Genomic DNA, 27,820 nt, shown 5'->3' on the forward strand with positions numbered 1-27,820 from the left:
AAGGTAAGCATCATATTAAGTATATTACAGAGCCCACAAACACTGAATCTAACTCTCTCACACACATTTAAAACCATAACAGTTCTCAAAGGAAAGAAACAATACAAACAGATTAGTAATTACCAAATCCTTCAGGGTCTTTGTTTATGAACCTCATAAGATGATCAGTAGTAGCTAAGTTCAGATCACTGAAATAATACTCCACCTGCAAATGTTAGGAGAACAAAAGAATATCAGGTAAGGTAAAGAGTAGGGAAAGTTGAGATTACAACTATTATATTAGATACTAGTATAGTACCACCAAAAACAGTATTCCATTTTTAGATTTTCTCAAACACATTATAGGAGTCAAACCCTGCATACATTCTGGAACACATGTTATCGAATTCCATATGGACCAACTTCATCCCCATTTCAATTCATCCAATGTCAAATTAAGTTTGTAGCCAACATACTTTTAGACACATATATGAACACTATTACATAGCATATAATCTGCTATAATAGAAAAATCAAGTAGGGTATACCTTTAGAAGTAGGGAGCTCCTTGCCTTCTTTAGTAAAAAACTCCCTCAACGACACCAATGGTTTCTCCTTGAACTCTTGAACTGTCACCTTCCTCTTATGCGAAAGCTGCCCCATCCATACACACACAGTACAAGAATGCTTACCGATTAATGCAAAACAGGGATTCGTGCATTAGTTCATTATTGAAACAAAATTATTGATTTAATTACAATCATATGACCTATTACTGCAGACACTAGGGGATTATTCCAGCTCAATGGCGAAAAAAATTGGCATTGATGTCACCACAAACAATACCCCAAAAATCAAAAATCAAATAAAATATCGAATCCAAATTAGCAATAAGCAAGACCAGGAGTTTGGCATACCCTACAAATCACGAGATCGCCATTTTCATCGAACCCACGCTCCTGGTTGCTCTCCTCTGCTACTTTGGACTCCTCGTCGTTTGCTGATTCCGAATCTTTGACTCAGTGGCTTGGTCCATGTCCGATTCTTTCAGGATTAGACAGCAATTTCTGCGGCTGAATTCCGACCTACTTTATGTTCATTCTCAGATCTTGAAATTTATACCAGGTGTCTGAATGCGCCAGCCCCTTGAAATGTATAACAGTATAAATAAGCAAATAGTATGAAACTATGAATAAACTTACACACTGTACGTGAATAAATTCAGTTTTATAAGAGGTAATCCAAAAACAAAAACTTAATTTCAATTTAGGATTAATTTCAGTTTACCCCCCTGAAGTTTGGGGGTGTCATCAGTTCACCCCCCAGACTCTCAATTTCACTTTTTTACCCCCTAAACTTTCTAATTTGTGTCTTCCGTGCCCAATTTCTGCCGCTCCGTCCAATTTGGACGTTAAATCCAAATGTTGAGGGCTAAAATGGTCATTTTATGACCGAATAATTATACAAAATAAGTCTTGAGAGTGGTGAGGTTCGAACCCCCAACCTCTTTCTCAAGAGCCCAACTCCCCACCGCTGGAGCAAGAGCTCTACTCAATATATTATGTACAAACTTCATATTTATACTCTTTTTAGGTAAGGCCGAACAATTATACAAAATATATGAACTTTGAAAGACCTGAGGTTCGAACCCCCAACCTCTTTTATAAAAGCTCCACTCCCCACCACTGGAGCACGAGCTGTCAATTGAATAATGTCTACAAACATTATATTTATACTCTTTTTAGGCGAGGCCGAATAATTATACAAAATATGTAAATCTTGGAAGGCATGAGGTTCGAACCTCCAACCTCTTTTATAAGAGCTCAACTCCCCACCACTAGAGCACAAGCTACCAATTAAACAATTCCTACAAACTTTATATTTATACTCTTGTTAGGTGATATATTTAAATATTAAGATATATATATATATATTAATATCTTTGTCTTAATTTCCAAGGCTTATTTTATATATAATATATATATATAGCAAAGAAATTAAGATATATATATATATATATATATATCACCTAAGATAATATTTAAATCTATCACCTATAGATTTATATATATATATATATATATCACCTAAGATAATATTTAAATCTATCACCTATAGATATATATATATATATATATATCTTAATTTCTTTGCTATATATATATATTATATATAAAATAAGCCTTGGAAATTAAGACAAAGATATTAATATATATATATATATATATATATCTTAATATTTAAATCTATCACCTAACAAGAGTATAAATATAAAGTTTGTAGGAATTGTTTAATTGGTAGCTTGTGCTCTAGTGGTGGGGAGTTGAGCTCTTATAAAAGAGGTTGGAGGTTCGAACCTCATGCCTTCCAAGATTTACATATTTTGTATAATTATTCGGCCTCGCCTAAAAAGAGTATAAATATAATGTTTGTAGACATTATTCAATTGACAGCTCGTGCTCCAGTGGTGGGGAGTGGAGCTTTTATAAAAGAGGTTGGGGGTTCGAACCTCAGGTCTTTCAAAGTTCATATATTTTGTATAATTGTTCAAAGTTCATATATTTTGTATAATTGTTCGGCCTTACCTAAAAAGAGTATAAATATGAAGTTTGTACATAATATATTGAGGAGAGCTCTTGCTCCAGCGGTGGGGAGTTGGGCTCTTGAGAAAGAGGTTGGGGGTTCGAACCTCACCACTCTCAAGACTTATTTTGTATAATTATTCGGTCATAAAATGACCATTTTAGCCCTCAACATTTGGATTTAACGTCGGAGCGGCAGAAATTGGGCACGGAAGACACAAATTAGAAAGTTTAGGGGGTAAAAAAGTGAAATTGAGAGTCTGGGGGGTGAACTGATGACACCCCCAAACTTCAGGGGGGTAAACTGAAATTAATCCTTCAATTTATTACCAATACACTCTTCTGCTGCCACATCATACTCAGAGCGAAACTTGGAGTAGGTTCTCCACATCCAAAGTACCAAATATCAAAATAAGTACAGAAAACAACAACAAAATTATGTAAATAGCAACTAAATGATTTTAATACTTTCTTACCTTATCAACATTAGACACCTGGTAGGTCTGGATAGTGACTCCAGTGTCACTTCCTCTAGAGCCAAACCAATCGTTAGAGATTTTTTTTCTTTGTTTTTCAAGTTGAATCGCTAATCTCAAATGTTGCATCTCATGAAAAACCTCCAAATGTAACACACAAGTATCCAGAAGCACAGCGAATTCACTTGATCTCAAGCAAACGAAATTCAAATTAGCATTAAACCACACTGCATAGTCTTCAGCTCAATTAGGATCCAAATCACAGAGAAACTCAGGAATCCTCAAAATCGAACTAAAGGAAAGCAATATCAGATCATTTTATCAAATTATCAAAGCATTTTGAAGCAGAATTTGATCGTAGGAATCGATTTACAAGGAGCAACAACAAGTAAAGCAAGCAAACGAGAAATTGAGATCGGTGAACATACATGGAATTGGAATAGGATTCGCGACTTCCATTGTGGCTTGCTCCGATTCTTCCACTGAGCTCCTGAGGAAAACCAGAACTAAATTAAAGAAAGGATTAATTTCAGTTTACCCCCCTGAGGTTTGGGGGTGAAATGATTTCACCCCCTCTACTTTCAATTTTGAAATTTTACCCCCTAAACTTTTCAATTTCAATCAGCCGTGTCCAATTTTTACTGTTCCGTCCAAATTGGACGTTAAGTTTGACTTTTGAGGGTTAAAATGGTCATTTCAACATAAAAAATAAAAAAATAAAAAAAATTAAAAAAAATTCTGTTTTTTATTTTTTTTTCTGCTTTTTAGTTTTTTTTTTTTTTTCTGTTTCTTCGTTTTTTTTTCTGTTTTTTTTTCTTTTTATTTATTTTTATTTTTTTTGTCTTCAACCTATACACCACAAATTATAATAGGTTTATAAAAACAAAAAAATATTCTAGGTGGTTGAAAGCCGCTAACTGGTCTACGATATTTGTAATATATCTCCGATAAAGTGAAGAATTTTAGAATATATCCCCAATAAAGTGAAGAAATATCTGTAAAAAATATTTTTACACTTTATCTGTAAATAAATATCTGTATATCCCCAATAAAATGAAGAAATATCTGTGTAAAATCATTTTTGGTCTACGATATTTGTGATATATATCCAATAAATTGAAGAATTTTAGGATATATCCCCAATAAAGTGAAAAAATATCTGTAAAAAATGATTTTACACTTTATCCAGTAAATATCTGTATATCCCCAATAAAGTGAAGAAATATCTGTGTAAAATCATTTTTTTCAGATATTTATTTACAGATAAATATTGGATATATATCACAAATATCGTAGACCAAAAATGATTTTACACAGATATTTCTTCATTTTATTGGGGATATACAGATATTTATTTACAGATAAAGTGTAAAAATATTTTTTACAGATATTTCTTCACTTTATTGGGGATATATTCTAAAATTCTTCACTTTATCGGAGATATATTACAAATATCGTAGACCAGTTAGCGGCTTTCAACCACATAGAATATTTTTTTGTTTTTATAAACCTATTATAATTTGTGGTGTATAGGTTGAAGACAAAAAAAAAATAAAAATAAAAATAAAAATAAAAATAAAAATAAAAAAAACAGAAAAAAAAAACAGAAAAAAAAAGAAGAAACAGAAAAAAAAAAAAACTAAAACTAAAAAGCAGAAAAAAAAATAAAAAACAGAATTTTTTTTAATTTTTTTAATTTTTTTAATTTTTATGTTGAAATGACCATTTTAACCCTCAAAAGTCAAACTTAACGTCCAATTTGGACGGAACAGTAAAAATTGGACACGGCTGATTGAAATTGAAAAGTTTAGGGGGTAAAAATTCAAAATTGAAAGTAGAGGGGGTGAAATGATTTCACCCCCAAACCTCAGGGGGTAAACTGAAATTAATCCTTAAAGAAATCACAACATGTCACTGAACAAATTGAAAGTTTGAAACTATTACCCACAAAACTAAAATTGCTCATCTGCCAATCGCACAATCATATTGTTTCATATCTAAATGGTATAGAATTGGAAGGAGATCGTGATTTACCCTCAACTGATGGAAACCCGATGAATGAATGTAATCTAGTTTGGGTTTGCTCCGTTCTTGATCTCAGAAGTGAACAAGATAAGAACCCGGCCAGTCAAGAGATTCAAGGTTAGATCAAAGTCGATCATTTGTAATATGGGGTGAAAATGATTGAGAACGATCGAGTATGAGACTGACCGGCGAGTTCATCCCTAGATCTGAGACAACCCTAAAAAAAAAGATCCCACCCAATTTGGTGTACCCATTAGGCCATTACCAACAATAGCAGAGAAGATGAGAAGGATTACCAATATGTGCTGAGCGAATTTGTTTCTTGAGCTCCTCTGATATGCAGGACGTGGGGGGGGGGTGTGGGGGGCGCGAGAGAGAGAGAGAAGAAAACGAAATGACAATTTGATGGGTTCGGTGGGAAGTTTGAGTTTTGGCAAAAAAAAATGGGCGGGGATCCGTAAAAGTGAGAGACCTTCTTACGGAAGAGACATAGAGGGAAGAGATGGAAAATTGAGGTCTGTCGGGGAGAGAGAAAAGTTTTGTTTTATGAAATGAAAAAAAAATGGAGTTGTGACCAGTTACACATTTTTAGCCCAATATATGCCCACTCACTCCACCTTCATATAATTTTGCCCACTTACCCAACTCTATAGGTTCAAGACTCATATAGGTTCTGCAAACAAACATTATTACAGTAGTGCCACTGCACTAACACCGCACGACTCGTCAGTTACCAATCCCAATCAAACGTCAAAACGTTTCAAATCTCTTCCTCCCTCCATACCCGATTCTCTCTCTCTCTGTCTCACTCCCTCTCTAACTATCTTTCTCTCTGTGTCTCTGACCTGAATTTTCACCGTTATACGTCGACGAAGATTCACTGTCCGCCGGTTGTGTTTCTAATTTTTTCCGGGTTGGAAGATATCGAAACAGGTAAAAACCATATTACGACTCCGTTATCCAGTTTTTGCTTGATTTCTGGTGGACCTATTACAAAATCTTTCGTTTAAAGTTGATTGAAGTTACATTTTGGTGACATTTCTGTGAAATTTCTAGAACGAGTTTGCATCAATTACTGAAATCGGTGAAATATAGGGTTTCCATTGCTTACCTGTGAAAATATGCTTCGAATCTTAATCAGTAATTGATGCAAACATTTATTTTAGATGCAATGAGGTTGGACCTGTAGCGTATTGTGGAGGCCCCTTTAAATTGGTAACATTAGTGCCCCCCAGTAGAGTACGTACTGGGGGCCAATTATGCCTAATTCACACATTTGGCTGAATGAAATATGCTTATTTGGTATAATTTTGTGTAAAACTGCAGTAGTCGATTATTCTGGTTAAGATATGTTGTATGTTGCAGTCTACTGGGGGGCAGTAGACAGTACATTTACCATCTAACATGTTTGAATTTGTACATTAATTGTTATTTTGACTGTGAATAACTTCTATAAACCGTGAAACTTGGGATGCGGTACTTGGTTTTTTGCAAATTGTGATGGCTAGTGGGGGGCAGTAGACAGAATAATGACAATTTTGATGTGTTAGTTTTTGGACATTAAGTGTTTTTGTGAGTGTGAATAACTTCTATAAAACTCGAAACATAGAATGCGGTGGAGTTTTTGATGCAAACTGTGAGGGGTTTGTAGTATAGTGGGGGCAGTAGACAGTTTATTGACCATTCTAATGCAGTCTAGTGGGGGCAGTAGACAGTTTATTGAACATCCTAATGTGGGGTTTTGTACGTTAATTGTTGTTTTGAGATGTGATTAACTGCTGAAAACCGTGAAACATGGGATGCGGTGGACTGTTTGATGGTCTACTGGTGGGCAGTAGACTAGTTAGTGGATGACAGTATACACATTACTGCCCCTCAATAATATGGTTTAAGTAGTATGAACCCTTCTATTAGCTATTTTTGATTTATCATTGTGGTTTTATTTTTGGTGCAGAATGGGTAGACCAAAATTCACTTTGATGAGTGACTCAGAGGAAGAAGACCGGAATTCACAGAGTTCCGATAACTGTACTGAGGCCACATTTAACCAGACACTGCAAACAAAGTTTGTCGAAATAAGAAAGAGGAAGCGACAACAGGCAGCAGATATTTCTGAAGAAGGATCCGCTGAAGAAGAAGTTAAAGAATATTCAGGCCGATCGTCTGAAGAAGAATCAGAATCAGAGGGTGAACAGACAACGAAAAGGTTTGTAATCAAAACGAGAAAACAACCAAAAAGGAAACAACTTATAGAGGAAGTGGGTTCAGAAGAAGAAAAACCAAAGAAGAAAGCGAAGAAGCAAATGAAAAAGGCAGTTAAAAAGGAGGAGCAAACTGAGACAAAGAAAGCAAAGATTGAGTGGAAGCAACAGAAGTGCACGCTCAGTGCGTTCTGGAGGATTGTCAACGGACACAAAGACAGAATACCAGACCGAACGAAAGATATTTTGATGGGCACCAACTTTGGTGAAATGATGGAGCCTTTCTGGCAGGACAAGATAACAGAGATCCAGCTGCACAAACATGAAGCGGACCTCGAGATACTCCTAAGGCACTTCGACCGTACCGACAACAAGTGGAAGTTTGGTGATATTGTTATGGAAATAACGGAGGAGGATGTCACGACTTTGTTTCACATCCCTGCTGAAGGAGAAGTGTTCAATGTGAACAGGAGGGTGGTAAGGGAAGATATGGAAGACTCCCCAATATTTGGCAGCCCTTTAAAGACGCAGGCTGTCCTCAGAACAAGGGTGGAGTCGACACTGATAAATGAGTTGACAAAGCCGGCAAAAGAGAAAGATGCCAGGAAGATAGCCGTGCTAATGATGACATATCTATTCAGCACATTCTTCTTCACTCGAACCGGTGCTCAGATCACCTGGGATATGGTCGCGATATGTGAACGGATTGAGACCATTAACATGTACAATTGGCCTAGATTAATTCTCAACTTCTTGATGGAAGGGTTACAAAAGTATAGGAGGAACAGTCCATCTGTTTTGAATGGATGCCTTCTTCTCATCTATTACTGGTTCCTTGAGAAAACCAAGGCAAAGACCTGGATTCCTGGAAGGCAGAATGAGACTCCACGATTCATCCGATGGTCAATAAAGGAAATTTTTAGCCTGGAGCAGTTGTACATGAACGAAAACTTAGCCGTGGTAAGAAAATTACAAAAACATTATATATTTATACCTTATTTTCAATGTTGACTACACATTGCTTACCTGTTAAATGTATCAGGACCTGATAAAAGCGGGACCATGGTCTGCCAAAATTAGATTGGAAGACATCGAGCTGGGTGAAGAGGTGCAGGACACACCAAGCTTTGACAACTGGGTGAGTGGCACAACTGAGCTTCTAACTGTGTCTAGTGGGGGGTAGTAGACATTTAGATTACCATCTAAATGTGTGAATTTGAACATTAATGTGTTTATTTTGACTGTGAATAACTGCTATAAACCGTGAAACTTGGGATGCGTTGTTTGTTTGATGCAAATTGTGATGCTTGTTCAGGTCTAGTGGGGGGCAGTAGACAATATGTTGACCTTGTCTAGTGGGGGGCAGTACTATATGTAGGGTAATAAACACATTATTGGGACCCAGTAATGTGTTAATTCAGTAATAGGCCGGTAATAGATACGATAAACATAGTCCAAAAAGGGAATTTCTGATGTTTGTTGCTCAAATTTAAAATCATTTAATTGTTTACATGTATATATGTGCTTCTTTGCAAGTCTACTGGGGGCAATAATCTTGTTACTGGCCCCCAGTAAACACATTATTGGGGATCAATAGCTTGATGGTTATGGTTATGTTCTGTTGGCAGGTACCACTGGCAAGCCAAGCAGAAGAGCAACAAAATGAAAGGCTGACAGGGAATGTCAAGGAACTGATTAGGGAGATGGAGGAAGCCATTGGTGAGACAAAGCCCGCAAAAGAAATGGAGGTAAAGTTAGCAAGGCTTGCCAAGGCAAATGAGGACCTGACTGCACAGAACAAGGATTTATGGGGAAAGCTGAGGGTTGCCGACGAGAGAATTAGGGAGTTGGAAATTGAAAAGAGGGCCAAAAATAACCTCATCAGGGCGTTGTACATACGGCTTGAAAGGGAGAAAGGAGAGGTCCCCCCACCTCAAACCCAACTTGAGATAGTTCCTTTCAAGCAAGGTGTGGTCCACCATGATGAAGTTGAGGATGAAAATCCAAACTTTGGACCGAGCGTCGGAGAGGAAACCCATCATGCAGCCAGTGCGGGAAAGTCGACGGACACGGTTACGTCAGCGTTTCCTATTGCACAGGAAGTACCTGAAGAAGTAAATGAAAGCAGTTTTCCACTGGGGCAACAAAAACATGGGAATGAAGATGAAGATGCCCAGCTTGACAACATTATAAGGAACATTGCTGAGGCAGAAGTGATGCAATTAGTTGAAAAGGGAAAAAAGAAGGAAGGGACACATGCCGATGAGGAACAGACTAAGAAAACTCCGGAAATACATTCGATAGTGAAAAACGTGAAGACATACCGGAGGGCTGCCAAGAAAGCTAGAGAGGAGGAGTGGGAGTACGACACTCCAGAAGAGGCAAAAATTTCAAAGCGAGCTGCACCTAAGAAGGCAGGAGTCATGCTTCAAGCCCCTGGAAAATTTCACAACAAGTTAAAGCTTAAGGGAGTCAAATGCGATAAGCAAACATGGAAGACATTGGATCCTGCAGTGGCAAGGTATTATCGAGACTTCTTCAACGTTGCTCAGAAAGACACGTAAGTACACATTGTGGTTTAAAATTGGTGTGACAATTAAATTTCCAGTTTACATACAGATAAAACATGTGTTGGAATTTAATGTTTCTGTTTCAATAGGACCGAGTACTGGATCAGCAGTGATCTTCTGCGCCGGATCACGAAGCACGACCTAAGAGTAATAATACAGGAGGGGGACATTGAAACTGACGTGAGTATTTCAATTTGGACATCCATTCAACCATCTACTGCCCCCCAGTAGATTGATTAATACCCAGTGGATCGATTCAATAATCTACTGCACCCCATTTTAATGATTACTGCCCCCCAGTAATGTCATCAATTAATGCAATTTTCATTTGTCATATTACTTATAAAGTTTTGATGCATTAAATTCTTGGTTTATGATCATTGCAGGTGATCGCCGTTTACATTGACTTGCTGAAGTCTGATGCAGAAAAGCAAAGTTCGCAAGTGGGATTCCTCACAGTAGACGCTTCTGTAAGTAGCATAAACCAAATCTATTCAGTTATGTGTTTATTCGGAAGCCACATTGAGTAACATGCTGAAATATGGAGTACCTTTGTTGTTACTGGGGGTAGTAATCTATCTACTGGGGGCAGTAGATTGTTTATGGCCCACTTTGTGGCAATAAGTATATATAATTTTGTGTTTTGAAGCGGTTCTGTATATGAATTTCATATCGTAATATTAATGCACCCTTGTAATAAATCTACTACCCCCACTGATTGAGCAAAATTAGAACTCGATTCAATGATAAGTTTTATTGTTAAATTGAATTAACTTGGTTACGTTATGTTTACAGTATTATGCCATACACCTACCAAAACGAAGATGAATTAGAACCAAACAACTTTCAAAATGACTAAAAAGATAAAAAAAACAACAATTACAACTGCTTAATAACACATTAAAACATTACTGCCCCCCAATACACAAATTACTGGTCCCCAGTAATATTGTCAAAACAGCCATTTAAAATTTGTAAGATTAATAAATTGCAATGTATTCAAAATAAATCATCAGTAAGCAACAATTATAGATACTAAAATATCGTTGAACAACATTATTGGCCCCCACTAGAAAAATTACTGCCTCCCAAGAATATAATCAGAACTACCGCAACACTCCGGGTACCAGCTCAACCCCAAAATCCAAACATGAATTCAACGAAAGAAACACGAAATTAATACAAAAACTCAAACTTAACACAATGCACTGAAAAACACCTGGAAGTTCAATACCAAAATTACAAAAACAATTCATAATCAAAACAAAAGCCATGTTTGGATTTTTATCTTTTTAGGCTCTGATTCAGAAAATTCAGTTCGCAAATAAGACAACAATTCGTACAAAAAAAAAACCTAAAATCAAACATATTAAACAGAGCTAAAAGCCAAACGGATTAGATAGAGGTAAAGAAACAAAAGCAAACCTCAGTGGATGAACTCGAAGAGCATCTGAATCACGATCCATGTGAAAATCACAGCAGAATTCCTCCCCTATATGAATCGCACTACTACTACCACCAGCTCTAAATCGCAGAAGATTCACACACCAAAAACACCGAAGATTCGTTAACCAGGACAAGACGCTTCTCTCTCCTGCCTATATAAATCGCACAGCTGCTCTCTCTCTCTAACATCAAAGAGCTCCACACTCAAAACCGGAGAACTTCTCTATCTACAGATACAGCCGAACCTCTCACACTGAAATCGGAGAGCTTCGCTCCCTAAATCCCGTTTCTGTTACGATTTCAAAACGTTCAGTTATAGAGCTTTCAGTTATAAAAGGGCAAAAGCGTCCACAAAAATGAATAAAACAGCCACACGTTTAAAAAGTTGGGTAATTGGGGTTTAAAAATGAAAACTAATGATTAATTGGGCAATCTCTTAGAGTGTTTGGGTAAATGGGGTCAAATGTCACAGAAATGGGGTAAACGATCATTTTCCCATATTAAAAACCACATTAACGGCGCACATTCTTGCACGCTGTAAAAGATAACACTATTACGGCGTGTATCTAATGCATGCCATAAAAGACCAAATAAAATTGACATTAACGGCGTGCATCAATGCATGCCATAAAAGACCAAATAAAAATGGACATTACCGGCGTGCATCAATGCATGCCATAAAAGACCAAATAAAAATGGACATTAACGGCGTGCATCAATGCATGCCATAAAAGATCAAATGAAAATTGACATTAACGGCGTGCATCATCTAATGCACGCCGTAAAAGACTATACCAGAAAGGGTATTCACGGCATGCTGTGAAAGTGCGCCGTAAATGTATGTCTATTACGGCACTCATTGATGCACGCCGTAAAATGTGCGCGGTAAAAGAGTCATTTTCTTGTAGTGAACATTTGGGACCAAAGAAGTTGAGCATTGAATAGGAGATTTATTTGCTACCTTTTAAGATATTGGGAGACGGCTGAGAAATCATGCATCAAGCGCCTACAGAAGGAATATAGAGCAGTGTGTAAGGCGTGGCTTCTTTTGTTACTGAACCTGTTGTAGACTAATAGTTGTACATATCATTTACATCCTCAGGGTGCTTCTTGTTTGGCCAATAGCCACTGTGTATATGTCATGTTTCACTCAAAGATCAGTAAGTGGTTCTGTTCAAAGGCGTACGTAGCTACACACGGGCTTCCATGGGCTATAGCCCACCCCAAATTTTAAAAAAATGTTAATTTGTAGCTTAATTTTAGTTTAGAAATTAAATATTAAAAAGTAGCCCACTCTAAATTTCTAAACTTAGCCCATATATATATATATATATATACAGATCCTATCTAGAGCAGAGCTCCGCTTTGAAAATTAACGTGTGAAGTTCGAGTTTTGGGTCACTTTTCGGTCGCATATCCACATCTCGACCGTTCAGTTTTTAGGTACTAGTGTATAGATCATCTCTGCAAATTTTCAGCCAAATTGATTATCGTTAAGGTATCTAACTTGCTTAAACCAATGGACGGACTGAATCTGTCAACATGAACCGTACTAGCTTTAAGGAAGTTATCAATGCCTTAACGATCATCATTTTGGCTGAAAATTTGCAGAGATGATCTATACACTAGTACCTAAAAACTGAACGGTCGAGATGTGGATATGCGACCCAAAAGTGACCCAAAACTTGAACTTCACACATTAATTTCAAAGCGGAGCTCCGTTCTAGATAGGATCTGTATATATGTATGTATATATATATATCTTTGCTTGAAGTATTTTATTGTATTTTTGTTTTCTATTCTGCTTTAAGAGGCATACTCTCATCAAAAGCTTTGGGTAAATTAGGTCAGAAAAAAAAAAGTTGGTTGAGAATTATGATACAGATTCAATAATTAAAGATTTTCGATTATATTCAAGAGCACATGATAAAATATGAATAGATATGTTTTTTTTTCTTAGACGTTTGTTATCGAAATTCTATCAAATGTTTTAAGGTTGATTTTTTTGATCAATTAGCTATTTGATTATTTGATATGTTTTTAATATATAGGGTAAGGCTATGGTATGTTAACCTTTCTTATACATTATCTGTTTTTACCATTATGATGACTCATTTTACCACTTTAAGGACTCATTTTACCACTTGAGAATTCATGTGGTAACTAAAAAAATTTACCACTTTAAGGATTCATTTTACTACTTTAAGGACTCATTTTGCCACTTGAGAATTCATGTGGTAACTAAAAAAATTTACTACTTTAAGGATTCATATTACCATTTTGAGGACTAATATTATTATTTTGATGACTCATTTTACCACTTTAAGGTAATTATATGCATGTCATACATAATTAACAAATCGTAGAATTTCCATAATATATGATGAGGTTTAATTTAAGAATGAACAAAATATGTTACTTGAAAAAGTTCAAAAAAAAAAAATTTAAAGCATTAGTAAACTTTTATTAAAAAAAAAAAATTTAGCCCACCCCATTTTAAAATCCTAGCTCCGCCATTGGTTCTGTTAATCTCTTGGTCCTGTTAACGATCAACTGTAGTTTCAATAACTTACTGGATTCATGCATAACAGATAAGAAATTCAAGAGAAGATGTTACTACCACAGTTTAGTGAATGCTAGGCAACAAGTTACAAATATATTATTGACCGCCCAAAATTTGGTAATAACACATGCATGAACCTTCTTCTCAATTTGGGTAGGGCAAAGAATGAAGACTGTTAACTCGGATCAATCGTTAAAAATTTGACGTAATGGTTCAATGTAATTATCGACCTTCAACGCTGCAAGTGAATTGGGAAGGACCTCTATATATGCTCGCCTCTCTCGTCGATGTATTTCTTACAGTTCAATTAATTTCACGTCTATTGGTTACTACGTACCGTCATCAAGCATATATGGCTTCTTCATCCTTCACTATTCAGAGTTGATTTCTCTTATCTACCTCACTCATCCTATTCTTGATCATCTCTCCCACCCCCAACTTTGCCAACAATCTCTCAGGCCACCCAAATCACGCATCGTCGTAACATTCCAGTCTCAACATCGGCTCAGGCTCAGGCACATCCAATTCAAGATGATCATTCAGGCTCATACTCAGGCACAACGAATTCAAGATGATCATTCGCAGGTTGGTAACCTCCAGACTACTAGTAATTCCTATGATTTTCTATCAGTAATCCGACTCTGCTCTATCATTCTGTTGGTCCGATCCTAATTATTGTTCAGTTGTTCTATCAGCTTTGCTTAAGTTAATTTCTTTGTTTATTAACCTATGAGGACGAGACAATGACGTCATCACTCTCACTGAGGTCTGGGGCCTTGCCCATCCTGGCCGTCCACCATGGTGCCCTCATTCTGCATCAAATTTCAGCTGCCAATCTGCCGTCGTCACGCTCAGACAACCTTCTCGTCATGCAGCAGGCTCAATTGGCATGGCTGCTCCCGGCCAATGGCGGCGGAAATGTCTGCCTCAATCTCAGTTTCAGAAAACAAATATTAATGGATACAAAGCTTGATTGGAAATGTACAACGTACTTCAACAAGAAGCTAGATAGGTGCTGGGGCCGGATAGGTCACAAGTTTGTAGATTTCTCACTGATTAATTTGTGCCACCCAGTGTTTCAGTGTATTTCGATCTGTGTTCATATTAGACTACTAGTGGTAGTTGTTAAATTCCTTAATCACCAACAATGAAGACCTTGTTGAAATGCAGTCTTTATACCATCTGCTGAATAAAGTTAAGAAGATTCTATACGTTTGCATTACAATAATGCATGTAAATACTAAAGTTAAGAAATTTTATTAACACATCATGGAAATACTTAATACACATTCTAATTTTTTTACATTTAGAATCAGATTATATGAGTAAATAAAATGACTGAAAAGACATTCATATTAGAAAAGGAACTATAATTGGAATACGTTTAATAGCTTTTAATATTGTTATAAATTCAAGTTGAAATCTTTGTCATGAGTTCATGACAAGCTTGATTATTAGTAATTATGCATTACAAAATTCTTATGATCGTTCATATTGTTTCTTGGTAATTAATAGAAAGAAAATAAAACCTAGTATGATATATATAAACCTTAATTGGAATCTTCTTCTACAAGCTTGACTACTAGCAATTTTGCATTACAAAATCCTTCTGATTGTATATGTTGTTTCATGATAACTAATGGAGAGAAAATAATAACAATGTAGTTATAAACCTAGTTGGGATCCTCTTCACGTGTTCTTGATTATTTTTCAACAATTTTGACTACCGAAAATTTTGAATAACAAAATTGTTAAGATTGTACAGGTCTCATGAAGTCATGATAATAATTGAAAGAAAATTAAAATTATTATGATGATTCTAATAATTAAATGCATTTAAATTCATTATGATATATATAGAATGTTGTGATTATGATAAAGTTTAGCATGATGATTTTAATATTGATTTATATATAGTGATTTTATATAGAATTTTGAGATTTGAGGATAATTTAGGTAGTTTGAGTGGTGTATTTAATAAAATGATAGAATAAGAAATCAAATGGGTGATGTATTAAGTAAGAGGTGTGTATTAAGTATTTAGAGATGTGCGAATAAAATTTTCCCAACTCATTCTCAAAAAAAAAAAAAAGCATGTCAACTTGAAATATATGCACCGTATTGCCCTACCGTATTATCAGGCATATGTTACTATATCTTCGGAGGAGAAGTCGGTGATGGCGTCCACATGAACGTACTGCTTGTTTAAAAGTCTCAAATTAATCCGGATGATGATATTATAAATCGGTATTTATATTCCCTTCCTTAAGAAGCGCAAAGATGGTGACAAATTTGACTGAGCAGATATACCCTAAATTTTTCTTGGATATATACGTTATGATCATTATGAATTATAATATTGGAATTTCGACCGGGTATTGATCTTATTTGACTAAATGTTGACATGCAATAAGCAATAATAATATAGGAAGTTGCTTTCGGTGAGTTGTGACTTGTGGTAAGTTATGATTTCAATATGGAAAAATTATCATGGTCATCCAACTGTGACTCAGTCGACACTTTGGTTACTATATTTTTAGTAATTTTACTTTAGTCACTCAACTTAAACACTGTCCATCACTTTGGTCACCGCCGTCAACTTCACTGTTTAATTCTTGTATATAACTCATACTTTCAGGGCATTTTGGTCAAATTGAGTACCGAAATCTTCTTCTTCTTTTTTCCTATTTATTTTCATGATTTTGGCCAGAAAAAAAAAAGTTATGGACTTTTCTCAATTAAAGAGACGGACGCTATTTCCAAAAAAATTAAGAGTCGGACACTAAGCTTGATCCTTCTAACTTCTCCAATAAATATAGCCAAATTTAACGGGTGTATTTTTTTGTTTTTTAAATTATTCCCAATTTTAATATTTTTTTAGTAATTGGATCAAAATGTCCTTAATTAGTTTTAAGTTTTAACGGTGTGTAATGGAGTATTTCACTACAATTAATAAATCTAAAATTGAGTGACTAAAGTGATATTTTTAAAAATAGAGTGTGACCAAATTGTTGATCAAGTCATAGATGAATGACTAAAGTGATAAATTTTTCTTTAATATTGTAAATGTCATTGGTTAGATTCTTACTAACATATATAAGCTTATAAAAGTATGGTTAAAAAATAATAATAATAATAATAATATAGGAAATTGCCCCGGGTTTCTCAGGTTAGCATATCATCACCTGGACCTTGTAAATCATTTTCCATCATGTTTTGGGCAAGTCGCTGGTTCTAGATTTAATGACAACCTAATCATGAATGTACAGAGGTTCCTTACATGGATAGGATATTTCTAGAATATTGGTGATGAAAAATGTACGTACGTAGTATAATTGTAGATTACCATGCATCCTCAACCGGTCAACCCCACCATTAACAATCTCTTCATATGTCTCTAACCTAGATTTAAAACCCTAAAAAACTGTGGAAAAATTTGAACTTCATGTAGGCTTGAAGGGTGTCGCTAACCTAGGTTACCGTAATTAAAATATGATATCTATGCAACAATCTAGGGTAAAGAATTTAACTATTACATTATTAATTATCATTCATGAAAGTTGCAATATTGCTCTACATATATACGTATTTGCAATGTAATAATATCGACTTTATTTGACGAAATGACAAAAGAACACCATGTTAAAACTAGTTAATTAAACCAAAGCCAATCAAATTAAGGTAGCTCAAGTTAAGTAGGTTCTATGAAAGACAGTATTAGTTTAAAGTCTGATATAAATCAAAAGAGCTCCATTAATTGTTTGTATAGACATGCTTTTAGTGTTTATAGCTAACATTCTAAAAATGTGCCATTAATTGAATATTGGCATTACAAATTCAAACCAATGAACCTTCTTGACTCAGGAACGTCATAACATTCTGGCATGCATGAATGTGACGATATAGCCTCTTGGCTGGCTTTTTATAAACCTTCTTGTATTTTTTTAATTGAGGTAAACCTTGTAGTATTATGAGGTGCCTTTGGGTTTCTTTTTTTTTTTTTTTTTTTTTTTGTGGAGATGGGTTAAAAGAGTGACACACTCTAACTTTCTTTCACTTTCAGGATTTAATTTATTTGTATTATGTGGTTTCTCGGCCTTCCCTCACGAGGACAAAAAATTAAGGGGAGTGAAATTCACAGTCCTAATTTATCAATCCACACTTCATGTTTTCTTTTTTTAATATCTTAGATTTTGTCTGTTTGTAGTGTGGATTGTAAAAATGTAATATTAAGATATTATAAAAATTTAAAAAAAATGAGTGTGAATTGTAAAATAAGGAGGGTGAATCTCACTCTCTAAATCAATCACGTACTATACAAACACTATGCCCATAACCTCATCAGACGACAGAGATCAGACGACAGACATGTTGGTTTCTGTCGTCTGATATATTTTAACGACAGACAGTGTAAAAACTGTCGTCTGAATATAGCAACATACCATGGTAAGTTAGCTTTGAGAATTAGGTTTGTCTTCACACAACATTTATCTGTCGTCTAATCAAAGGAGATAAATTTGATTTCGATTCGTGTTGTACCAGTTTTTTTTTGTTTTGTTCAGACGACAGATAACTGTCGTCTCGTAAAAGGAGATAATTTTTTTTTCATAGCTGTTTGTTTTTTTGGCACAACATGAAGGGATATATGCCAAATTTTAAAGCTATTTCTCTCTCCCCGACAAATTTAACCCTTTGAAAATTTTTCTATTCCACATCTGAGAAACCCTATCTATGTCGCTCTCCCTTAGGCACAGAAGAACCCAGCAGCCCCAACTCAACACAAATTTCTTGGCAGATCTCCCCCATTAAACTCTCCTCTAATCAAAACTGAAAACTCAATCTCCCCCATCTCTCTTCGACAAACACAGAACCCGGCCATCTCAATCAGTTTTTCAAACCATACAGCCAAACCATCTCAATCCCTCTCACGAGTTCTTGTTGGTGTTAAGAAGATTTCAACGCTTTCAATCCTTATTGTTTCACTATTGTTGGGTAAGCCCTTCGATTCACTGTTATTCAATTTATTTAGAGTTTCTTTTGGATTGGGTTTTAGGGTTTTAATTGAAAATTTCTATTCAAATTTGATTTGTGTTTGCTGGGTTATATTCGAATTGGGGATACAAGGTTATCTTTTGTCTGGGTTATCATTTCAGAGTTGCAGTCATTTCGGGAAGTCTCACCTTTCAGAAGCACACCTCAAGGTTTGAGCTTTTTAATTCTCTCGCTTACGTTTTCTTGATCTTCGGCTCTTGTTTCTGTTTGGTTGCGGTGGAAGATGGAATTTTTGGCTGAACCCATGAACTTAAAAGCATTAAAGACTCCTCTTTTATACTACCCATTACATCCCACTTCGTGATTTAGTCGTTGATGGAGTTTCTCTGGGTCTTTCTGGTTGGTACCCGAGAAATTCAAGATTGAAAGTTGGGAGTTGAAAAGATTGAAGCAAGTTTCACTGTTGCAAATCTAATTTAATTGATTCAGTTATACTAGCACAAACCATGGACTGCTTTAGTCCTCTAGGCATGTGTATAACTTTTGTTTTGATTGCTTTATAGTTTTGAGTTGTTCTGATATTTTGAATGTGGTTGCAATTGCTGGTTCATGAGATTTGACTGGATGCTTTTGATTTTGCCAAGTTGTATATCTCCATTATTTGTGAATTAATCGCTCTCACTGTCTCGGGACTTTGTATTCATTTTGGTTAAGAAAGTTAAAGAGTCTTGAAACAATTACAAAGAAGTATTGATTGAGGGGAAGATGCATAAAGCAGCACCATTTTGTTAGGTTTTGAAACCAAGCTGCAGCACTTGTTATATATGTCAAAAGCCTACTAAAGCATATAGTTCTCTTAGTTTCTTTGGGTGACTTCTGTGCATCTTATAAGTGTTTCGGGTGTTTTTACGAGTAATAAATTAGTGTTATATTACTTGAGTAGATTGATACTCCAGATTTTCATTTTGGGTCCAGAAAAAAAGGGTTCCAAGATCAGTTAAAACCCCTTATTTGGGTCTTGTTTGACGTTAACACAGTGCTAAAATCCCACAAAACCCAATTTGATTATTGAATATGCCAATTTATGGTAATGTGCAATCCTTGAATAACATTGGATCTGTTTACATTCTTTTGTTTGTCTGGATTGTTTCATCAAACTGTACATTTTAGTCTTAGAGACCAGCAATACATTGGTCTGATTTAGCCTAAACCAGATTTAAATCAATTGATACCCCTGCCAGTCCTCTTCTCTTATAACATATATATGTATTTCTCATGGTGGAATTTTTTTTATTTTAATTGTCATGAAACAGAGGAAGAAGACATGGCAAAGCGTCTGATTTCAATCTTCAGCCGTGGTTGGGCTCAAAAACTCCTCCCAACATCCTCCACTAAGGTTATCATCTTGTACATATGTATTTAGTCTATGTATTTGATACATTCTTCATGGGTCTAACAGTATCGGTGTAATCTTGGTTGGTCAATGTGGTATATAGCTGAACTCAGGAAAGGCTGTTACTGTGGGACTGGGTGGACAGAGTACAGTAGGTTACAGTACCCAAGTCAAGCAAGAGTATGTTTCTTTACACTGTTTCTCTATTTTCTCCTATTTGTGAAGATATTGTCACCTTGGTTTGTGTGTTTTTTTTTGGGTATTTTGTCACTTAACTTTTGCTATGAGAGATCAAATAGAAAAGGAAACCTTGTGATTTTCACTGGATGGATTTTGTGCACATCTCATTTTTATGATGGTGCCTTTGTGGATGCATTCCTGATGAAAATGAAAAACAACAAAGAGCTTCTTATGAATAAGAAAATCTGGTCCTGGAGATCTACTATTTTCAGGAGAGTTGGAAAATGAAAGGTTGCTGCTCCAGTTGATAAGAGTAGCAAAGGAAAGGCCATTTTTCATTGGTTTTGCTAGCATCTCATTGATGGGTCAATTTAGTTTTGTCATGTTTTCTTCAATTCAATTGTGTTTGTGGGTTTTGTAGATTGGATTTGTTGAAGATTTTGAAAGCATGTTTCTGAAATCTTGGACAGAAGACCATTTGAGGCAAGAGCCTCTTCTTCTCCTTTCATACTTCCAGAAAGGTCAATTATTTTTTTCTTAGGCTTTAGGTGTCCCATGTTGTTTGTTGATTAATAATTGATTTTGTGTCTACAGCATACAGAATTGGATCGAAGACTTATTTTGGAAACAACTTGATATAAATTACCTTGGCATGCCTAATGCAATGGTACTTATTGCAGTGAAGGTTCTCCACTTGTTTGCTTGCAGTGAAGGTAATAAATTACCTATTACTGGCTTGCCTCTACTCATTCATATGGACTGAGGGAAGATGAATTGTGAAAAGGTCATTTTATCTTTTAACAGTACGTTTAAGTTTAGAATATATGATTATTAGTAGGCAATTATTAGTATCTTCACCTTGCAATCTTATAGTAGCTATACAATCTTATAGTAGCTATAAACATATTGAACTGTTGCATGTGTTCAAAAGGCAGAGTGTTGATGATAAAGTTCAGAGAAGAAGACATAAGACATATCATTATGCTCTGTGTCAACCAGTTGAATGAGAGCTAGACTTATTTCTATTGTGAACAGTGGTTATTGGACGTTGGCTATTGTGAATCTGGATGAAGAAACCATTCACTTCATGGATTCGTTAAAGAGGCTACTTCAGGCTGGATCGATTTTACTTTGTTGAATATTTGAAACAATTGATGTAGTTTGGTGGCTGCTTGAAGTGGTAGTACAGTTTTTGCAGTGTTTATCAATGGATATGTTGTTAGTGGTTTCCAGTTTTTTTTATGAATATATGGTACAAAGCGATTTCCACTTTCTATATGAATGGTATATTTTGGTTTATATTTTCAGGTTCTGATGAATGTATGCTACATTACTGTGGTTTCCTGGTTTTAGAATGTATGTTGCTTTATTAAGAAAAGAACAGCACATTGAAGCCAAATTGTGTGATTGTAAACTAAATCACACAACATAAAAAGGAAAACAACTGAACATCCAACAACAGAATTCAAGCAAAATTCTGTTGTTTGAAACAACCAGAATCCACAGATTATTGTTGTGTAAAATCATTTCACACGACAGATGTAACAAAGAAATTTTAAAATTCTACACATTCAGACGACATTTTATTGTCGTCTCACATTAAAACAGACAATAGATTTTTTGTAAAGTCTGTTGCTAGAGTTTGACAACAACAACATTTGAATGTCGTTCTATTTCATATCTAACCACATATACTTACAATTTGTGCATATTTAAGCACATTCAGACGACAGATTTTTTCTAGGTGTCTGTCGTCTGAGTGAATTTCTGACGTCGGACTTTACCCGTCGTCTGAACGTCAATCAGATATCAGCTTACTAGACGACAGATTTTTTACATATCAGACGACAGTCATGGTCTGTCGTCTGATGATGTTATTGGCATAGTGAAAATGTGCTTGTCTGCACCTCTGAAGCTATACCGTGCTAATTGCGTTATGATTTTGAATTGGGGTTGGGTCGATAAAGACATGGGTAATATGTATAATGAGCTTAACAGTTGACTACGGTGAAATGTTTACAGAGAGTCATAGACGTATGAATAATATTATACTAGTAAGGCCACACATTATGTGTGTCGAGATAAGTTAAAGGTAGTGGGAAAACTTTTCATATAACTAACACGTTTTCTACTATTTCTTTTATTTTTATTATTTTATTTTCTATTTTACAATTTACTATATTATTCCTATTGATTAATTATATTTCATAGTTTTTTTTTAATATATAAGGGTTCAATTGGTAAAAACATTTAGTTTTGGAGAGTAAGCTCTTTTTTTTTTTTTTGTTGAAAGGTGGATTTCATTAAACGCATGCCAAGATAGCCATTACATATCCTTCTGCTGCCTTCAACTAGACAGATCAAGAAGTGGTAGCAAGAGAACTACTGCGATACATAGAGATAGACTATCTATATGGAAAATAGCAAAGACATAGTAAATAGGCTCCTACCACACTAAACTAGATTTTTTCCTTGCCCTTCAAGCTAGGGGGCTTGGAGGCTTGCCCGAGTACAAAACAGTTAGGACTTCTTCAGCAGAGACCTTTGATGCTGTAGTAGTTTTATTTTTGGATCCCAAAGGTCTTCCCCTTTTCTTCTTTGCACTTGGCAACTCAAGTGATGATGTTGGCAACATAACTTCAGCCGGCACTAACATACCTCCTGGAGTTTCTAGAAGGCCCAAAGACTTAGCGCTAAATTTCGAGGAGAATTCAGGCACCCCAACCTTTTTTACAGAAGCAACTGGACTTGATCTTCCTTCAAGCAAGTCAGACATCAAGAAATGCAATTTTTGTGGGGAGGGAAAAGATCGGGCCCTCTTTGCTGGACCGTCTGCCTCAACTGGAACAAGAGCAAGGGAGTCCCCATTACTAGGTTCCCGCACAGTAGCATTTTTGATGATCACCAGCCTCCTTAGCTTGCTGGACTCAGGACCCCCAAACAACGATCGACCCACCGATGGTAAAATGGGCATGGTGATGCCTTGAAACCAAAAGGTTCCCTCCTTGAACTGATGGCCATGTACTCCAAGAAACTGGTGAGTAAGGTCCAGTTTACGTGCAACTGGTTGGTCCACGGTTTTCACAGTAGATGGCACCATGTTAGGGTTGCAGGGGCTCTTCTCATGAAAGACACAAGCACAGATACCACACATGCCTACCATATTTTCATACAGAAAGTGCACCTCCTGCTCAACACCCTTAGCAAACTTTAGGGGTTTTTTTTTTTCAGATAAAATGGATTCATGATCGAGTGGGATACTCGAACACGAATCTCCCCTGTGGCATCAAATAACTTTCCATTGATGTCCAGATACTTGCCCGCCACCGTAGCCACATTTGCAATGGTTTTCCATTGTTCAAACGGTGGAGGCATATCAGTTATACGAACCCAGAAGAAAAGATCAAGCATAGGCACCCATCTCAGCGGTGCGATGCCATCATAGGGCTGCAATACCACAAGAGTTTGGTTAAAACTCCATGGCCCTCCCATCAACACCTTCCTGTAGTCACTCTTAAGATCAAAAGAGAACAGAAACCTATCTGGTGTTCTCTCCTGAACATTAAAGCCTTGGCTCAAAACCCAAACACGCCGAAAGTGACGCTTCAGATCCATCGCCGTCGTTGGCTTCGTGGTGAGGGGTCATGCCAAGAGATAGGACTGGGACGTACGCTGCGCAACTCCCTCAGTCATGTTAGAGATGTCCATAACGTCATTGCCTGCAATGGCAAGCGAAGTGGCAAAGTTCCTGGTAACGGAGTCGATATTTGCCATGTTAGGCAGCGAGATAGGGTAGGAGATCGGTGGGTGTGGTTGTAGAAGCTGCCGACAGATGCCGGAATTGGACGCTAGGGTTTCTAGGTTTGGGAGGCCGTGGGAGCCTTTAGGGTTTTTTTTTTCGCAAGCTCTTTTCTCTTAATAATACTATAGATAATGTAGCCATTCTATTTCCAAACATATTATAGGCTGATTTTTTTTTTTTTTTTGAGAAATTATTATAGGCCGGAATGTTCTCCGATACATTGGTTAATCTAGGCCCTACGTGATCTCTTGTTAATGTGGGCCCCTGGCGATCGCTAGTCATAAACGTTATGTCGTTATCCATTATATCTTTGGCAAACTTTTGTGCTGTATTCATCGGCCAAAATTTTTGCACCCATTTTGACCAAAGGTTCAGTGGTTCAGATGTGTGCTTTTACATGGTGCAAAAGACTCTTTCGCTGTTTTCATCAGTCGGGTGCACAATTGACTTTGGAGACCATTGTGGCTCATGAGAAACACTTCTGAAATTTCCCGCACAGAGACTCGATCGAGAAGCCTAGCCTATAATAGAAGAGTTGATGATGTTTCATTTCATCGTTCGCCTCAAACAAGTTAACATGGCTACCTCCTCCTCATCGTGCATTCTCTTATCTTCCTTACTCATTCTCCTCCTATTCCTAGTGATCATCTCTCCCAGCTCTGCCCAACAACCTCACGGGTTACCCACAGCCCGCCTACTCCTCAATACTCCAGTTCCACAAGCTTCTACTGCAGCGGCTCAGGCTCACCAGACTAGTTTTTATGATATTCTATCAACTCTGTTGGTCCTCGTTCTCATTCTCTCAGCTTTGCTCAAGTTGATTAATTTGCTCAAGAGACAAAAAGCCGTCACTCCCGCTCCGCCGCTACCAATCCACCACGCCGCCTTTCATCTCCAGCAACCTGCCGCTGCCAATCAACCCCTGTCACAGTACCCGCACAATCTTTTCATCATGCATCAGGCTCCTTTGGCTGCTCCCCATCCCCTTAATGCCCTCTTCAATCTCAGTTTCAGGGAAAATATATCCATGGAGGCCATGATCGATGATGGTGTTGGGATTCATCTCTAGTACGTAGGCAGTTGCATGCTTGTATCGCATGAAAATTAGCTAGCTTTGTTATTTCTCTCTTTTGGATTGTTTCAACATCTGTTTCTTGTTCCTAGCTAGCTTTCTGTATGCAGCTGTAACATATGTACGTAGCATCATGTATGGATCATATATATATGTTGGTTTTTGTTTCATCTTAATTCATCAGATATTCTTTTTGGAATGCTTTTTCATTTTCAGATTAATGATTGGACTTCATGACATGACTCTTGGTTAATTCATAGGGAAGATTCAAGTCTTTCTGTAAACTCAAGTGCCGAAGGGGGGTGAATATTAATACTCAGATTAAGTATTCAATCCTCCAATAGTAAACAAAGAAATAAAACTTGTCATTCTTGATAAAAAGAACAAAAAAATGATTTTACAAAACTAACCTCATAAAGCAACCAGTGTCCACTGTGTGACAAAAGGTGAAATTAGGGAAGGGGCGGGGCATAATAGTCAATTAATATGAACCCTTAAGTATGTAGTCCTCTGGAAGGACAATCTATAAGTCGACCACACCCAATCCCATGACACCGTTACTTGGACAATAGGTCATACGACGTCCGTCTGATCAAGGTTAATTGATACCTTGTTAAGATATAATTGGTGGGATTTCTTTTGTAGGGGTCGTGTTAAGAATCTGAATCGATAGGTTATGATATTGTAATAATTTTGGGAGATAGAGACATAGCGACATTCTGAATGCAGGAGTATGAAAGATGAGGTAGATTGTTCAAAGAAAGACTAACAAACAAGAGAAATTGGACTGAGATGCTTATTTCTTGAACTAAACTTGACATATTTTATTCCATGCTCAGTATAATTAATAGTGGTTCTACTCTATGTGTCGAATTCAGTTCTAATGTGTTATTCTTGTCTGTGTTAATCAGAACTGGTAATAACATTTGGGACCAAAGAAGTTAAGCATTGAATCCTTTTTAAGATATTGGGAGATGGCATAAAAATCATGCATCAAGCAGCGTTTACAGAAGGAATATAGAGCACCGTGTAAGGTGTGGCTTATTTTGCTACTGAACCTGTTGTCAATTATCTGGTATAGATGGATAGTTGTCCATATCATTACACATCCTTTGAGTACTTCTTGTTTAGCCACTGTGTATATGTCTTGTTTCACTTAAATATCAGCAAGTGGTTTTAAAGTCATCTTTTGGTCTTGTTAACAATCAGCTGTAGTTACAATAACTTAATGGACAGTAAGTCTTCTTACGGCTTGTTTCTGGATTTCAGGTCATGTGCCCTCTCACGTGATGAGAGGGGAAGAGAGATGACCGTGGATTAGCATCAGATGGATGAGGAATACGTTGCAGTTACGTGACATGTACAATGACTTGATCGAGGAGCTAGGATATAATAGACAGAGAGACGAAAATTCTTCGTCCAAGAATTTAATCTTATGAATAGTCTTATATCATGGAGATAGATGGCACACACAAAAATTCTACTATGGACTATGGTGCAAGTAGACTACAGTTAGTTATAATGGACTTCGTGCAACACAAGAGTAGTAGAAGTAGAATTTTAATGAATACAATTTGTTTTTTATTTTATTTTATTTTTTTAAATTAAGGTGAAATAACTATTAGAGATTTAAGTTGGCATTTTTTTTCATTGGGTAAAGCCCGCGGGTAATATACCCACCCAACAACCAAAATGGGGGGTATTACCCATGATATCCATTACCCAGTTTATATTTCACGGGTATTTCATACCCACCCATCGGGTAAATGGGTACCCAATTACCCATCATTTGATTTCTTGATTTCTAATCTTAATTAAGAAAAATAAAACTGTGTGTGTGTGTGGTTTTTTTTTTTTTTTTTTTTTTGTGGATTATGAAAAGCTTGGGTATACTAGACCGTTCATGTTGTTCTAGCTCGGCGGCGACTCCTTCCTCAACATTGCTCTTGCCATAGGCCTGAACACCTGCGCCGACTAGACTGCAAGCACCGTGCCAGAGTCGTTGACGTCAGATACAGATGAGCTCGTTGGACTGTATCCGTGGCCAAACACCGAAACCATCGCCGATTTCTTCTCCGGCCTGAGGTGGTGGTGATGATGCTCCTCAATCAAATAGCCTCCGCTGCCGACGAAGCTGTGGTGGACCATGGACGAGTACTTGGAATGCGCTGCGGCGATTCTCTCGTCCTCCTCCTCCATGAACGCCCGGTGCTTCACCTCCGGGTTGAACCCGTACCACCCAAACCAGAGAAGAAAAGTGTCCAAAACCACGATTCTCAAACCTTCGATATAAGCTTCCCAGAGGCCGATGATGCCTCCGACCATGTGGATGATGCTGAAGCCAACGAAGTCGATGACTCTGGAAAATTGTAAAAAAAAAAAAAAAAAAAAAATTGTAGGAAGTTTGGATATAAAAAGAAAAAAGTTTAATAAGTTACATGAGTATGGGTACCCACGGATATACCCATACCCGAGTGGGTATCTAATACCCATCACCTATTTACCTATGGGTAATTTATTGCTACCCATACCCGAATAT

The 27,820-nt window shown here is 36.6% G+C and overlaps 1 protein-coding gene and 1 long non-coding RNA gene across 2 annotated transcripts; one reads left to right on the top strand and one right to left on the bottom strand.

The window, feature by feature from the left end:
* Positions 1 to 3,126: 3,126 nt before the first annotated feature.
* Positions 3,127 to 5,428, bottom strand: LOC112190085. Its single transcript, XR_002932235.2, has 4 exons — positions 5,359 to 5,428; positions 5,072 to 5,279; positions 3,466 to 3,527; positions 3,127 to 3,221 (listed from the first exon to the last, which is right to left on the bottom strand). It is a non-coding gene; the product is annotated as an uncharacterized LOC112190085 (long non-coding RNA).
* Positions 5,429 to 14,585: 9,157 nt separating this feature from the next.
* Positions 14,586 to 20,524, top strand: LOC112185860. The gene is made up of 5 exons (XM_040513543.1): positions 14,586 to 14,762; positions 18,591 to 18,834; positions 18,996 to 19,043; positions 20,148 to 20,230; positions 20,331 to 20,524. Exons 1-5 carry the CDS (start codon positions 14,586 to 14,588, stop codon positions 20,448 to 20,450), a joined length of 672 nt encoding a protein of 223 aa, XP_040369477.1. The 3' UTR covers positions 20,451 to 20,524.
* The last annotated feature ends 7,296 nt before the right edge of the window (positions 20,525 to 27,820 follow it).

This window comes from Rosa chinensis, chromosome 2 (genome assembly GCF_002994745.2).
Source record: "Rosa chinensis cultivar Old Blush chromosome 2, RchiOBHm-V2, whole genome shotgun sequence".
Taxonomy (NCBI): Eukaryota; Viridiplantae; Streptophyta; class Magnoliopsida; order Rosales; family Rosaceae; genus Rosa; species Rosa chinensis.